The sequence below is a fragment of the Capsella rubella genome, unplaced genomic scaffold (genome assembly GCF_000375325.1).
Source record: "Capsella rubella cultivar Monte Gargano unplaced genomic scaffold, Caprub1_0 scaffold_4, whole genome shotgun sequence".
NCBI lineage: Eukaryota > Viridiplantae > Streptophyta > Magnoliopsida > Brassicales > Brassicaceae > Capsella > Capsella rubella.
The window spans coordinates 9,155,522-9,170,751 of NW_006238920.1; the positions used below are offsets into that span (position 1 = coordinate 9,155,522).

Genomic DNA, 15,230 nt, shown 5'->3' on the forward strand with positions numbered 1-15,230 from the left:
GAATGACATATATGGGAAGGACACTATTTTCCTCATGATAAGTTTTTAAGTTTATCTTACTCTATTGTATTGTATGTCAGCGGCACTATGAAGGTTTCAAGTACGTATGTTACAATGTCGAGATAGATGTACAACATAGTTCAGTTAAGGAGCCATTTGCAGTGCTTGTAATGAGATTGCATTGTCTGTGTGAGTTGCGTTGATGGTGACTTCACTGTACCACTTTGCCTAACAAGATAACACACATCCAAATCCCAATGTTTTTGCATTTTGACCTCGTTGTTTTACATGTTTTGCCAAAACACATCATGCATCATATATAAAGAGCAAACGGACCTTTAGGATCCTTGTCAAAATGAATCATATTAACCAAAGGTAGAGCATTCTGTGATAGATCCGGTCCTTCTGAACTTTTGTAGAAGAAGAAAGGATTTGCTATTTCAAAATAAACATATTTTCTCATGAATTACAGCACGCCTCTTTGGTTTTACAAGAATCTCTTTTTGACATTGAAAAGAAAACAAAAGAGGGTGAAAATGTTAAAAGAAGATGAGTTTTCACTTCCAGAGTTCTTCCATGGGGATTCCACGCTCTTGAGCAACATCACGGAACTGTCTCATCTGTTGCACTGCTGCAAGGGTAGCTCTTGCATTGTTGAGAGCATTGTTGCTTCCGAGCTGTTTCCCTAATGCATTCTCAACTCCTGCCATCTCTAGCACAATCCTAACCGCTCCTCCAGCAATCACACCAGTACCTGGTGAAGCTGGTCTAAGCATCACCTTAGCTGCTCCATAATCACCCTCTGATCTATTAAAAATAAATAAAAAAGCAAACAAACTCTCTTAAACATAACCAAAACATTCAGAAACATAAGCCCGCCCCAATTGCTCCCGAAGCTTTAGCTCCATGGCCTATCAACCAACCGATTCTTCTAAACGTTTGTGCACAATGCAAACATCAGTTTCATACAACTATCACACCAATCCTTAAACCAAGAAAATTATCACATCTAGCACAACCATGGCTGCACAATGTGTAAGAAGAATAAAACTCAAAATCTTAGTTCATTGCCAATTGATTGACCAAAACCGATTCTTCTAACCATTATGGCACAATTTAAGATTTTGGGTAATAAGTCCCATAACAACAATCCTAAAACCAAACAAAACCATCACAATCCAACATAACCATGGCTGCACAAATGCTAACAAGAACTAAACCCCAAAGTCTTAGTTCATCACCAAGTAAGACTTTTTATCATCCAAACCAATTGATCTAACACATCAACACACATTGCAAGCATCAAATCCAAAACTGTTTTGTTACCTGTGCGGGAAAGTAGAGTACTTGGTCATAGGAACTTGAACAATGTTTCTCCTAGCATCAATAGCAGATTTCTGAACAGCAGCTACAACTTCCTTAGCCTTGGCACAGCCAACACCAACATTGCCTTGTTTATCACCAACAACAACAATAGCTCTAAACTTCAATTGCTTCCCTCCTTTAACAACCTTAGTCACTCTCCTAACCTGCACAACTCTCTCTTCGAACCCATCTCTAATCTTATCCTTCTTTGGCTTCCCACCAATACCTGAACTCTTCTTAAACTTGGAATCCATCACATAAATGTCCTTACCAAGCATACTCTCACCACTATACGCCGGACCGTAGAGCTCTTCGAACGCCGTCGCGATCTCTTCCTCTGTCTCGTCGCTTCCTTCGTCGAAATACGGAGGAGCGACGAAGCCTTCGGGAGCAATTGGTGGGTCGAATACGACATTCGCGGTTATCTCCGGGTTTTCATCCTCGAAGAAGATAGTTTCGGCTTGTTCGTTGGAGGCTTTGACGAGAGTGAGGGATGAGACGCGGCGGTTGAGGAATGAGGAGAAGGAGACGATGGGTTTTGTTGAGGAGGAGACGAGAGATGAGGTTCGGGTGTGTAGGGAGAGAGAAGAGAGTGAAGAGAGAGCTGATGCTGTCGCCATTGAAATGGAGGTTTTTGGATGAGGAAGGAAGCGAGAGTGGAGCTGAGGCTTATCCAGCACCAGATTGGTGTAAACTGAAAAGAAGATTGTGTTGGGGGGCTTTTAAAGCAAATTATTAACTTTTAGTTTCTTACGAATTAGCCACAATATATTCTGTAATAATATCTAAACCTTCATATGTTTTCATTGTATATTACAACATTAGTGTCTTACGGTCATTTTGTTCGAATTGGGCACATAAGTTGAAGGCCCATTACTTACTTCCCTTTTGTGGCCCATGAAGCTTCTTCACACCCTCAATTGGATCTCTAAAAAGACTTCACTAGTAAATAATACCCAGTTACCCACATCAAAACCTAGAGTTTTGCCCAAAAAAATCAAAACGTAGAGTAAAATGATTAAAGATGATGATGAATCACAAATTCACAATGATAAGATTTTGATGTGAGTATTATTTACTAGTGAAGTCTTAGAGATGTGGATCTCTAACTCTAAGATGGTGATGTTTATCCTTTAAGAATACTAATTCATAACCATGTTAATTCAAACATTCTACCTTGTTACTTGTTAGTCAAGAGAAGGTATACTATTTTCTAATCATTTTTACGAACCCTAGTCAAATTTTACATATAAAGCCCGACCAAAAGATCGGTTTTATTTTACATTTCGAAGATAGCCTTACCAGTAAATTAAGTTGTTCGTAGCATTGTAAGATTTCGGCTAAACAGTTTTAGAAACCATGATGATATATAGTTTTATCCATTAGTGTACGTACACACAGTCTCTCTATGATCTTAGTGTTTATGGGACAATGGGTTGGAAAAGTTGGTCGCATTGTTCTCTAGAAGAATTTTAAAAGAGAGAGTGTGTTTTGCGAATAAAAAAGGTGACCAAAGATAAATGAGACTGTACAAACAATCGTCCCTACTTCAAAATTTTTCTAACTTGCTGCGTTGGTATGTCACGTGGTGAAGTTAAGGTTCCCCCACCACTTCTCTTCTTTATTGTCTGTCCCATTCCAAAGGTGTTGTTAAGAAAACAATGCAGAGATCGAGTCTTTTTTTTACTTTTTACCAACAACATATATCGCAAACGTCATTTCTTATGATCCACACACACACTGATGTCAACAAAAAAATCTACTTCTTAAGTTGTACGCACGTAACAAATAAAAGGTAAGCTCGATCGTTAATTATAATCTTGTGTAACTTGTATATAACTGTGTATAAGAAGATAGTTTTGTTCATCTAATCATAAAAACATAAAAAAGTTTTTGACATCATGTCTATGGACTTGTTGATCACTATAGTTTTTCTCTCGAAGTTTAGCTACAAATATTATATATCCCATCAAAAAAGTTGAAAAGGTTTTGTATACAAATCGATCGTATCATTTTCATTGTGGCGAATTGAATTGGTCTAATGGGGAATGAAAACGAAAAAAGAAGAGAAGGACTGAATTGGAGAATGAGATGCTTGATGAACAAAAGATATATATGTAAACAAAAATTGACAGGCGGCAGTACAATAATGTGAACTAGTGTCATGACAGCTGACGACTCTACTACTGCCTAGTCTTTGCTTGACGTTAATCGTTCCTTCATTTCTTTCTCTTGTCCATTAATATTTCAGCTTAAGGAATTAACGTGTGGGGTTTCTAATTCTTTGTTTATATTTGTACCTTGTTGTCATAATATGTATCCATATTCATTATATAAAGTTGAAGCTCTTTTGATCTAGTTGTGAATCAAAATATATATGAGATTAGATTTGTAGAAGAATATGTGAATTATGCAAATCAATGGATTTTTAACAATGATGCTGATGAAACCATTTGTCATTGTCCCATGTGACAATTGATACTTGTGGTGCAAATAAAATGATCCGATGCAAAGTAGTTTGTAGAACCGTCGATGTGTTTTCAAGTGTTTTGTAGGAAATTAGATTCGCCTACTACCATAATAAATCCATCATTTGTGATAGGTGAAGATCTACTAATGAACACACACACACACACACAAATCACAATGGTATATGTACCAAAACAAAATGCTTAGTAATCACAAGATCTATTAGTTGATATCATTAATTTATGTCGTGATCTCAAGATCAGAAATTATGATTTGGTTTTGTCAAAAAAAAAAAAAAAAAAGTTTAGTTTTTCTTACGTACGTGATGATGATTCGTCATGCATGACTCATGTGGATTTAAGTTAGAGATCAAACTCGACTAAGTAATATAAGTATTGAGGATCCTAATTAAATTTGGTTTTTCTCATCTGGTCATTATAAACGTCTCAAGTGACGTCTAAAACCCTAAAGCTTCGAAATTAGTTTAACTATATAGAATGATTCTATATATACAGTAGTACTAGTGCATATCAAACAGTCAAACACAAACTCCTTTTAAAATATTGATTCGATTCGTTTTATGTCAATGTCGTGGATCTCAATTCTAAATTATGCCTCGGCATACTAAGGTTTTCATTCATATGACTTTTAAAAGTCAGCGATAATACAGCATTTTACTGGTGGTTCTTGTGTTCTGTAAAATAGTAAAGACGAGGGGGTGACAAAGAGATAGATTTGTCCCTTAGCCTCTTAAGAGATAGAAACCAAACATTTGCATAGCTGTACCCTCTCTAAATTTGTGCATTTGTAGAGATATGCATCGGTCTTAACTAATTACATAAAAACGGCAAAACTTCATTCACAATTTGTGTTAGATATGCAAACAAATATATAGTAGTGAAAACTATAATTTTAATTGGTAAAAGAAAACATTACAATATACACATTTGCTGTTTTTCACCGTTTAGTTATAACATTTATACTAATATTTTGATTAAACGACATATATATATTACGAATTGAATTAACACATACATGTTCAAGTTTGGACCATTCTTATATGTCTACTTTTGGCTTCGTGGCCCCGATGACTAAACTTGATCGACCTTATCATCTTCACCAAACAAGAAATTAAATTGTCAAATTGATTAATTTAGTGGTGGCCCTATGTATGCTATAATATCGAAGCAACTTCTCTTTGTAACCAGAGATATTATTCTTACGAGTTACGACATATTTATGTGCAAATTAGTGGACATATTCCTCAGTTATAAAATAACATTTTCTTCTTACAAACCTACCAATGGATAACTCAATGAGCCATCCCAATGGTTGATCAGTTCCAGTCCAAGAAACAAAACAAAAGAGAAAACGTACTACACTCTGAATGATCTTTTCAAAAATGTAAAACTCAAATCAGTTTATGTTATTCGTTTTCTATATATACTGACACATTAAGATGATAAAAAAATTTCAAAGAAGCGAATGATTCATAAGAACGCAATGAGTCATGTGTGGTCTGTCTTCTAGTTCGAATCTCAACTTTTTGTTACCATATCTTTTCATAGTTTTAATCTCAACTTTTTGTTACCATATCTTTTCATAGTTTTTTTTTTCTTTTGCAGTTCCCTTTCTCGGTATTGTCTTGTCAACCTGCATATTCGAGTCCTGGTGCCTGGTGGTGACATTGTATCGACAATTACTGAACCACAAAATTAACCCTGTTCCTCGTCAGGTTTTAAGGATACATGTGTGTGTGTGTATATACAAAATAATAGAGCACTAAAGCTTGTTCGTACTATTTTTTACACAACATGCTAATAATTTGTATACCTTAGGACGTGAAAAGGAAAATAAAAGAGTAAAAATTTTGTGGTCCAACAACTTAAGCACCTAAGATCCTTCCCCACTTTTGTTTTGGGGGTCCTTTATTTCTCTTCCAGTGTTTACTTTTACTTCCTCTTCTTCTCCATCTCTTCTTGTTCCATCATCTTTCATGTGAGAGAGAGAGAGAGAGAGAGTTGAATTTTGCAAATGAGTATGAGAAGAAGCAAAGCGGAAGGTAAGAGGTGTTTAAGAGAATTGAGTGAGGAAGAGGAAGAAGAAGAAACAGAAGATGAAGATACTTTCGAAGAAGAAGAGGCTTTGGAGAAGAAGCAGAAAGGTAAAGTTACGAGTAGTAGTAGAGTTTGTCAGGTCGAGAGTTGTACTGCGGATATGAGCAAAGCCAAACAGTACCATAAACGACACAAAGTCTGCGAGTTTCACGCCAAAGCTCCTATCGTTCGGATCTCTGGTCTTCACCAACGTTTCTGCCAACAATGCAGCAGGTAAAATATCTGTCATCTTTTTTTCAAACTCCTGCTTCAGCAACCAAAAACAAGAACAAGAACTATGACACCTTTTAACTTTGGTTTCTAAGGTTTCACGAGCTCGGTGAGTTTGATGAAGCCAAGCGGAGTTGCAGGAGACGCTTAGCTGGACACAACGAGAGAAGGCGGAAAACCGCAACTGAATAAAGATGGTGAAAGGTGTGAGATCCCCATTTGAAGATTAATGAAACAGGCTTTGCTTACTCTCTTCTGTCAGTCTCTTTTAGCTCCTTGTAATCCCCTGTGTATCTCTCTGTTTCTCCATATTGCCTGCAATCAAAGCTCTATGCTAAACCTACGATATGATTAAATAAATGCATTGAGACTAAGTAAATGCTTGAAGAATTATGTGTAACACTGTGTAAACTCTAGATCAGGAATCTGTATATGTTTTGCAATCAACATATGAGGACAGAGAGCTAAATAGCTAGCAAGAAATAATAATATGGGAGACACTTTTGATTCGTGATATCTGTAGTTCTCTTACAAGAAAGCTCATCAAAATCGGACCAAATAAATTAGATTGGAAAACTAATCCTAGTCACGTTTGATACCCAACATTTTCATTGAGAATTCCCAAGCAACGATTGCTGCTGCATTAGCAGGAAATGCTCTCACAATGGTTGGCCCCAGACCTGCATAGCATCCCTTGAGTCCTGCCCTCTTGTGAATCTGTAGGGATGATTTAAGGTCAAAAACAATATTTCATATACTCTTTTGTATGAGTGTTTAAATTAATAGACGGAAGATGGCAGACCGACCGAGCTCAACACTTTAAAAGGATTCCTCTCGGTAGCTTTGTCTGGAGAGGTCTGGATAATCGTTTTTGCTACATCAAAGGGCAAAACAGCTGACCAGCACTGCATCATACAAACAGAAGCAATATTCATATAAAATAGTAACAATTTTCATGATGGAATTCATGGAACAAACTAGATAGATTCTTACAGCTATGCCTCCAAGACCACCAGTGAAAACTCCTATCCCCATGTCAACCAAGTAACCATCTTTCAGCTTCGAATTCTCCAATCTCGAGTGGATATGATACCGTAAATACTCATAGACAGTAAAGAAGACAGCATTTCCAGCACATTCTCTTAATAATGTTGCCGAACCACCACGAAAAATACCTGTTACCTGAACGATATCCTCATCAACCTAATTTTCGATTCTAAGTAGAATATTCTAGTAACGAGAGTTTCTCACCCCTTCATTTTTGACCGTCTGAACAGCACAATCAAGAGGACTGTTGTATCTACGGAAGTTAGGAACCAAAGAGTCCGTACCTTGGATCTGCATTCTACACTGAAGAAAACAGTGAATGTCCAAAAACTCCATGGAAACCATCAAAGGTAATAACTTGGGAAATAGAAATGGTGCTCTGGAGATTCACCTTTACAAGCTCTGTTGGACATAATACAAAGCTAATAATAGCTCCACCGAACATAGCAGACGGAACAATTATCTCTGGCCGTGGCCCATCATCTGGCAAAGTTCCCTTTACATTAAAACATCAAATAAGCAAAACTTGAAATCTGTAAGAGATAAAGATATTTTAAATAGAGTGAAAGATCGGATGGCTTAATATGTTACCCGCAAGAACAGCTTTGCCTGGGAGTATATACCAAACATCAATGAACTTTCAAAGGCCATTCCCAAAAACGATGATGTTGCTCCCCTATAAAGTCCTTTGACCTAAAATATGATTTCAAGTCAGCAAAAAAACTTGTATCTAGCCAACCAGGTGATGATGGGAGATCTAGTAAGTATCTATTGCCACAGAAAAATCCAGACTTTCAAGAACTAAAAGTGTTTGCAAGATGCTAGAGTCTAAAAGGAGAGATAACAACAAGAGTGCACGGAAATATACTCCTTCAGATTGCAGGATCCTGGAAGCACAATGCAGTCCATTTTTGTATCTAAGTCCTTGCACCTCTGTATTATGTTTCTGAAGTTTCACCTGAAAGTCAGGAAGAAACAAACCCGAACAATCAATCAATCATTACCTCCTTACATGAGTGATGTCAATCCAGTGATAAACTAACTATTGAAAAATGGTTAACCAAAAACAAGAAAAGACTTTAATGGCTAGAAAGCTCATAAGCAACACACCTAAACCAGAAATGATTTCTATAGTCTTTTCCTAGAGATACTTTAGCCATCACTAAAACTTAAAGTAGAGAAACAAAGATGCTCATATCCTTAACAAAAAGAAAAGGTAACATCAATTAACACATAATTGAGATTGTATATCGAATACTCCAATGCTAGAACACTTTGTCACACCAATGCATCCGTAATTAGAGACCAAGCCACATGATCAAAATTCAGCAGCTGGGTATGGAATTGGTGCCTGAAGCCTAATAATCTCTCGAATCGGAGCATGAAACATATATACCCACTTGGTATAATCACAGATTTGACAAGTAAAAATCGAAACTTGGGAATGGAAATTGAGTACCTTGACGGTGTCGAAAGGGTGACCGACGGCGACAGTGGCGAGACCAGCATTCATTCCGGCGACATATTCCTTGTAAAACCCAAACCCCTCTCCAGTCGTCGTCTTCTTCTCTCCCATACCCACCACGCCACCCCCGAGCAGAAGAAATAATAATTCGCTTCACAAGTTTTTTTTTTTTTTTTTTTTTTTGGTTCTTTCTTTTTTTCAAGACTTTTGATTAATTTCTGACATTGCTTGCAGTGCACTGTGCAGGGTAACATTTAAAACTTTCATAGTATGAGAGATTGCTACAAATTTACCCTTCTGCTTAGTAATTTTTTTTTAACTTTATTCATTTCTGACAAAATGATTTTACCAATACTTTTACACAACAAACGACTGCTTGAGAGCTACATAATACCTTAATCCGATTCTGGATCAATACAATCTAACTGCTCATTTCGGGATCAATCAATTCACACAATACTTACTCATGGTTCAAGAAACAATATATTGGCCAAATTATGTTTTTGGAGAAGTTTTGAACTTGTTAAAATTAATATTATATCAAATTTTTGTTTTGTAGGTTCAACAATTAAGAATTTAAGATGATCATTTTATAATATTGTTAAAAATCTTAGAACTTGCATATTATGGTTTCAATAATATCTAATAAAAAACCATAATATGCAACTTCTAAGATTTTTAAAATTTACATCCAAAGACATGTATAACCTCTCTTTTTTTTTTGCCATCTATAAACTTTGATTAAATTACTATCATATATTGTTTGTTGACAACAAAGAATTAATCTAACCATGGTTAAGCTTTTGATATATAACTTTAGACAAGTGAAACTTTAATTAAATCACTATCAGAAATCATAATTACTTGTTGACACAAATAATAATTAATCTAACCATGGTTAAGTTTTTGTTATTGAGTGTTATGAGATCAATCACGGTTAAGTTACATTATGCTAACCATGGTAGTGTAGTTCTATCGCTAGCTAACTCATTTAGAACAGTAGAAACATTACATGAGACAAGAGGACGTATATAGCATCATTGCCACAAATATCTATCCCCACCTGGTTTTAACTTATAATTGTACCCAACAAGGGAACTATACATCCGAACTTCCGAAGACATGTATAAACTCTAAATAAAAGACTATCATAATATTGTTTGTTGAAACAAGCAACTCATCTAACCATGGTTAAGTTTTTGGTTATAATGATATGAGATCAACCATAGTTAAGGTTAAACCTTGTTTAAATCACTATCATTATCATGATTGGTTGATTGACACTTTGACACAAATAATTCATCTGAGTATCTCTAACCACGGTTAAGTTAAGTTTTTGTTATTTATGATATGAGACCAACCACGGTTAAGTTAAAATTCCATAATGCTAACCAGAGTTAGATTCTATCTCATCATAGAAGTAGTAAAAGCTTAATAGTAGTTAATATTACCGAACAGTAGGAAACTAGAAATATTACAAGAGACAACAGGCAGGACGTATCGCCACCGTCGAAACCAAGCCAGGTGGTGGAGATTAAACGGTCACTATTCACTAACTGACCACAAACGACAAGAAAAAGAGTTGCGAATACAACCAAAGTAAACGAAACAGCAAACAAACACGTGGCGGAAGGAAGACATGATGCATATCTAATTCACCGGCATGTATGTCAGTCCATCCTCTCTCGTCTCTCCGCTCAACGGTGCTGGCTCCTAGTATCGTCGCTGTACAACCTATACGGATTAATTACATCACCGGTCAGAACATCTTAGATCTGATCTGAGTCGTACGTCTAAGCTAGTAAGCAAGTAAAAATATAAAACGTTTAGTACGTACCAGTCGTAGACAGTGGGAGAGTTAGGGTGAGAAGGCTTGTCAAAGAGGTTTGTGCCCATTCCTCTAGTGGCTATGTTACTCCCTGGATGAAACACACTTCTCCACACGTTCTCCTTACGTGCAGATCCTGGCGTCGTCGGAGTTCCAGGACTTCCCGCAACAGCCGGCACAGTTTTGCTACTGCTTCCTTCTCCTACACCTTCCAAAATATCATAAACATAATTAAGAGATAGTACATATAATACAAATATCTATAATATGCAAAGGTGATTATGGACTTATATAAGCATGTACCTTTGATGTCAAGGGGTTGAGCGGTGATCTTATTGCGGAGGCGGCCAAGGCCATGCTCCGGCTTAGGTCCGGCAACAGTTTCATCCCACATCTTTTCTTTATCTGCCCTTTTGTTTTTTTTTCTTGTTTTAGTTAATTTAGGAGAGAAGGGTGTGTCAAGTGTAAGGCTTCCTTCATCTAATTTTATAGACCCATTTGTAAAACTATTTCTCAAAATATCTATTTCTTTTCTCTTCTTTTTTTTTCTTTTTTTTTTATTCGACCCGTAAAATATCTAGAGAAATAGTATTAGACAAAAAAACAAATTGACAATTATTATTAGTTGGAAGGAAATATACCAAATGAAGTTTAACTACAGTAAAACCTCTATAAATTAATAATGTTGGGACCATGAAAATCTATTAATTTATAGAGGTATTAATTTATCGATAAATTAATAATTATTAATTTATAGAGAGATATTCCTAATTTGGAAAATATTTTCAAAACAATATTTTAAAAAAAAAGATTTAATCATGATAATTAGTATTTTATATAATCAATTACAAATAAAACAATAATTATTATGTATTAAAAGAGAATGCTAACTATTTTTCATATAGTAAAATATTAGAAATAAAATCTAACAAAAACTAATGTGTATATATATACATATTTTGAAAATTTTACCTAATTATTAATTTATAATATTGATGGGACCATATATTTATAAAGGATTTTCCAAAAATTTATTATCTTATTATTTTATCGAAATGTGTCTAAAATTACACTGGTCCCAAGTTGGGACTGGAGAAATTTATTAATTTATAGAGATTATTAATTTATCGAGTATTAATTTATAGAGGTTTTACTGTAACTAGAATCTTGGTTAAAAAATGATGAAAATTAGGATGTGATAAGCCAGTTTTATATGTATGATAACACGTATACAACCTTAGTTTAATACAATAATGTTACCATAAAATACTAGATCAAACCATGATAATCAGAAGAGTGAGCAGTGGGAGGAGTGTGGGAAATATAAAAAAGCTAGTTGGATAGAGATCGAGAGATATGGATAAGGACGAAGAGTCACGAAGTGGGGACACCTTTGGCATCAAAGTATCCTAAAGGCTTTCGTGGAAAAGTATTATAGGAACAACAAACACATTTCGTGGAAAAGTATTTTATAGGGACTTAAAGCCGAGACTATCGTGCTTGGACATCTCTTGAGTATAAAAGTAATACTAACTTCTGATTTCACAAAGCCTACATCTCTGGTTTTGTATGCAAAACAAAGAAACGAAGTCAAGATGATCGAGAACATACCTTTTGGTTTCTCTCTTTATTTTCCCCTATATCTGCTTCCAAAGCAACCACCTCTATATAGTATATATACTATATATCATGGCATTACTTATTCTGTTACAATCAACCATCCATCTTTGTAAGGGTGAAAAAACTGGTTTAGGCCTAAATTAAGATTTGAAGAGTTTTACATTGTATACATACACTGTGTATGATACACATTTCCTCCACCATGCTCCACTTCCAACCTTATTCCATTATTGGTTAAAGATAGGAACGGAGATCCAAAAGAATTTAGGTGCTACTAACTAAAATCCTAACTGAGGAAAAGAAAGGATGACATAATTTACAAGAATCTCGTCCATTCGAGCTCATTGCCACCAAGTGGCATTTTCGTTTTATAACTCAGGGTTTACCATACTTTTGGACGTACCCCTGCAAGAACAGAGGACATTTCAGATTATAAGGCAATGCTTACCCCTGCTCAGATGTGTTTAATTTTGCTCTAAGAAACTCACCTCGACAAGCTTCACCATTTTGGTTGCATTGAAACCAAGATACTGCTCAACTGATTCGGTGTCAGTTGGCACCTGATGACACTCGACAGCACCGCTGACTACCTTTTCCGCAGCTTTTTTAACTATCATGTTATGCACCTCTTTGGTAAGACGACCTTCACGCCACAACGGTTTCAACATTTCTTTTACGGTTTCCACAACTGCAGTTCGGAATTGTCTCATTACTTTTATCTCTGCATCTGACCTCACTTCACCATCTATCTCATCTGCTTTCAACGTCTTTTTATATGAAGACCCATCACTCCTATGCCAAGAATCATGCCCTGCAGGTTTGCTCCTTTTCAAAGCAACTCTATTCTCTGCAGCTGCTGCCGAAGAAATCTCTTTACTAGGTGTTGTTGTATCATTTTGATCAACCACTGAAGTAGCCACCCCTTCCACTACTCCATGTGCTTCCAAACTCCTTCTTGCCACACTTTCTTGGCGTTGATTTTGACTGCATGAACTACTTTTATCATCATTCTTGCATTCCCGTTCTTGTGGACCAGTACCAGAATCACCATCTCTCTGCTGGAGAGAATTTTTCTGTGCATGGTCTCCTTTACTTGAAAATGAAGCATTAAGAGATCTGTCTTCTAGATTCTCTATATCCGTGAAAGGATCATAGAGGGCATCAAACGAGGGGAGTATATATGGTGGAATTGTAAAAGATGCTTTAAAAGGTTCAGAAGGTTCCCAATCATCTGAAGAAACTTTCTTTCTACTGCTAGTTGTGTTGCCTTCTGAACCTTTCTCAGAAGAAACTGCTATCTCTTGCAGCGTAGGAAGTGATCCAGATCCACATATATTACTCCCCTTTTCAAAATGCCCCACGTTTGAAACACCCTCATTCATAAGAACCGAAGTTACAGAACTGGGCAATGATCCTGTCCAGGCTGGTCCAGAAGATACCATGTCTGTTTTTAAATATGAACTGATAGAAGATCTATTATCATGAACAAAGCTGCTTCTCAATGTGAAGGGATTACTGCTATTAATGACTAGAGACCTGTTGTCCTTGAAATCAGCACCACCCATTTGCTTCAAACTCTCTCTTCCTATGTTTTCCGAAGAAGGCATAAAGCGCATCTCGTTATTGAACGGGAAAACTCTCTGAGAACCTGGGGGATTCACGAAAGACATGGAGGAGACAACTCTCTGAGGTCCTGGGGGATTCACGAAAGATATATGCTCTCTGGTATGAAAAGGTGTCAAGCCGTTTCCACTCAACTGGGAAACTCTTACACCTTCTTTGCTGTCCGATATTCTTCTTTCTGAATAAACACAAGCAAAGTAAATTATTGGTTGGTTCATGAAGAGTAATTAAACCCCAGAAGTAGTCAACAGCCTCTATACTATTGAAACTGCTTCCACATAGGATCACTAATATTACAATCTTCAAAAGAATACTGTATTGGTACTACATACCTAAATCAGACTGGATATAACTGCTTCCAGCCATATTATTTCCCGCCTGCTGTTGACTAGTGAAATTTGAATTTTCTTTCACATGTAGAAACCTGCAGGACACCCCATTGAAACACCCCCCTTTAGCAAAAAACTTGCAGGGAAGAGCTACACGTTTTTGTTCTGGTTCATTCCTTTCACCAGCAGGGAAAAAGCTTTTTGGCGTCATACCAGGAACAGGAAATCTGAGAACCGAATATGTCAGTATAAAAGGCTTCAAACATGCAAAGTACTGAAGGTCAACCTCCTAACTTATTTTCAGCAAAACTGAAACAAGAAACAATTGCTATACCTTGATAAAGTTCCATTATTTTGAGCAAAAGCTTGTTCCTTTATGAATTTTGCTTGCTCATCCGAAGGTATTTTTGCTTGTTCGAAGTTTGAATGAACAAAAGAGTTTCCTAGAAAAACAAAAGTACAAAACTTTGAGAAGGATGTTCTGTAACAGTAATAAATTTGCCTACTTCGTATTAAAGCCACAATTTCAACAAGAGAGCTTCAGTGACAATCTAATTGCATAACCATTAAGTATTTGAGCCTCTCACTCTCATCAGAGCTAAATCTAGTCAATTTCATAATTCTAACTTTCTTATAGAAACCAAAACTTATCTATATTCATCAGTTCCAATAAGAATAGGTGTTTACATCAATCAGTTCACAAAAGAATTGACACAATTAATCAAAAAAACCGTGCACAAACACGAATTCAATCAAATACTAACCGTTCTGGGGATTGGGAGCTTGAATTGGTTTATGCAGCAATTGAGGTTCTCCTCCAATTGTATGTACTTGCACCTTTTGTTCGACCTCATCATCGTCAATGTCCATGTCGGAGTCAGACATCTCGAAGTCTCGGGCGAGGGAACCAACCCGGAAGAGTAATAAATTTATAAATACTGCGGCGTGATCGGCAGAGGACGAAGCTCGCTGTTGGTTGAGTCCTGATCTCCGAGAATACGTTTGGTATCGAAAACCACCATTGATTGATTACAAGTACTAATTTATATATGTACTGGGCCTTTCCTGAATTATAAAGCTTAAGGCCCAATACTAACCTTTTTAGCAAATAATTTCCTAATTTTGCATATTGTTTTGTCGTTTATGCTAACCGGATT

The 15,230-nt window shown here is 36.3% G+C and overlaps 5 protein-coding genes across 6 annotated transcripts; 1 reads left to right on the plus strand and 4 right to left on the minus strand.

Moving 5' to 3' along the window:
- Nucleotides 1-411: 411 nt before the first annotated feature.
- LOC17888773 (30S ribosomal protein S5, chloroplastic) lies at nt 412-2,061 on the minus strand. Its single transcript, XM_006294490.2, has 2 exons — nt 1,327-2,061; nt 412-807 (listed from the first exon to the last, which is right to left on the minus strand). The coding sequence occupies exons 1-2, from the start codon at nt 1,983-1,985 to the stop codon at nt 558-560; spliced, it is 909 nt and encodes a 302-aa protein (XP_006294552.2). The 5' UTR covers nt 1,986-2,061; the 3' UTR covers nt 412-557.
- Nucleotides 2,062-5,566: 3,505 nt separating this feature from the next.
- LOC17887794 (squamosa promoter-binding-like protein 3) lies at nt 5,567-6,551 on the plus strand. Its single transcript, XM_006295164.2, has 2 exons — nt 5,567-6,164; nt 6,257-6,551. The coding sequence occupies exons 1-2, from the start codon at nt 5,869-5,871 to the stop codon at nt 6,351-6,353; spliced, it is 393 nt and encodes a 130-aa protein (XP_006295226.1). The 5' UTR covers nt 5,567-5,868; the 3' UTR covers nt 6,354-6,551.
- A 61-nt stretch (nt 6,552-6,612) lies between these two features.
- Nucleotides 6,613-8,846, minus strand: LOC17890402 (mitochondrial arginine transporter BAC1). Its single transcript, XM_023785105.1, has 8 exons — nt 8,668-8,846; nt 8,077-8,166; nt 7,800-7,901; nt 7,600-7,704; nt 7,413-7,511; nt 7,155-7,343; nt 6,968-7,066; nt 6,613-6,878 (listed from the first exon to the last, which is right to left on the minus strand). The coding sequence occupies exons 1-8, from the start codon at nt 8,782-8,784 to the stop codon at nt 6,744-6,746; spliced, it is 936 nt and encodes a 311-aa protein (XP_023640873.1). The 5' UTR covers nt 8,785-8,846; the 3' UTR covers nt 6,613-6,743.
- Nucleotides 8,847-10,094: 1,248 nt separating this feature from the next.
- On the minus strand, nt 10,095-10,968 carry LOC17889651 (dormancy-associated protein homolog 1). Of its 2 annotated transcripts, none has more exons than XM_023785023.1 (3): nt 10,805-10,968; nt 10,511-10,703; nt 10,095-10,407 (listed from the first exon to the last, which is right to left on the minus strand). In XM_023785023.1, the coding sequence occupies exons 1-3, from the start codon at nt 10,893-10,895 to the stop codon at nt 10,371-10,373; spliced, it is 321 nt and encodes a 106-aa protein (XP_023640791.1). In that variant the 5' UTR covers nt 10,896-10,968; the 3' UTR covers nt 10,095-10,370. The 2 variants fall into 2 exon arrangements, with proteins under 2 accessions (XP_023640791.1, XP_006295284.1); XM_006295222.2 differs by having other exon boundaries at nt 10,511-10,709; nt 10,805-10,966.
- Nucleotides 10,969-12,112: 1,144 nt separating this feature from the next.
- LOC17890504 (protein FRIGIDA-ESSENTIAL 1) lies at nt 12,113-15,078 on the minus strand. Its single transcript, XM_006293763.2, has 5 exons — nt 14,838-15,078; nt 14,408-14,516; nt 14,077-14,300; nt 12,610-13,922; nt 12,113-12,526 (listed from the first exon to the last, which is right to left on the minus strand). Exons 1-5 carry the CDS (start codon nt 14,956-14,958, stop codon nt 12,497-12,499), a joined length of 1,797 nt encoding a protein of 598 aa, XP_006293825.2. The 5' UTR covers nt 14,959-15,078; the 3' UTR covers nt 12,113-12,496.
- Nucleotides 15,079-15,230: the final 152 nt, after the last annotated feature.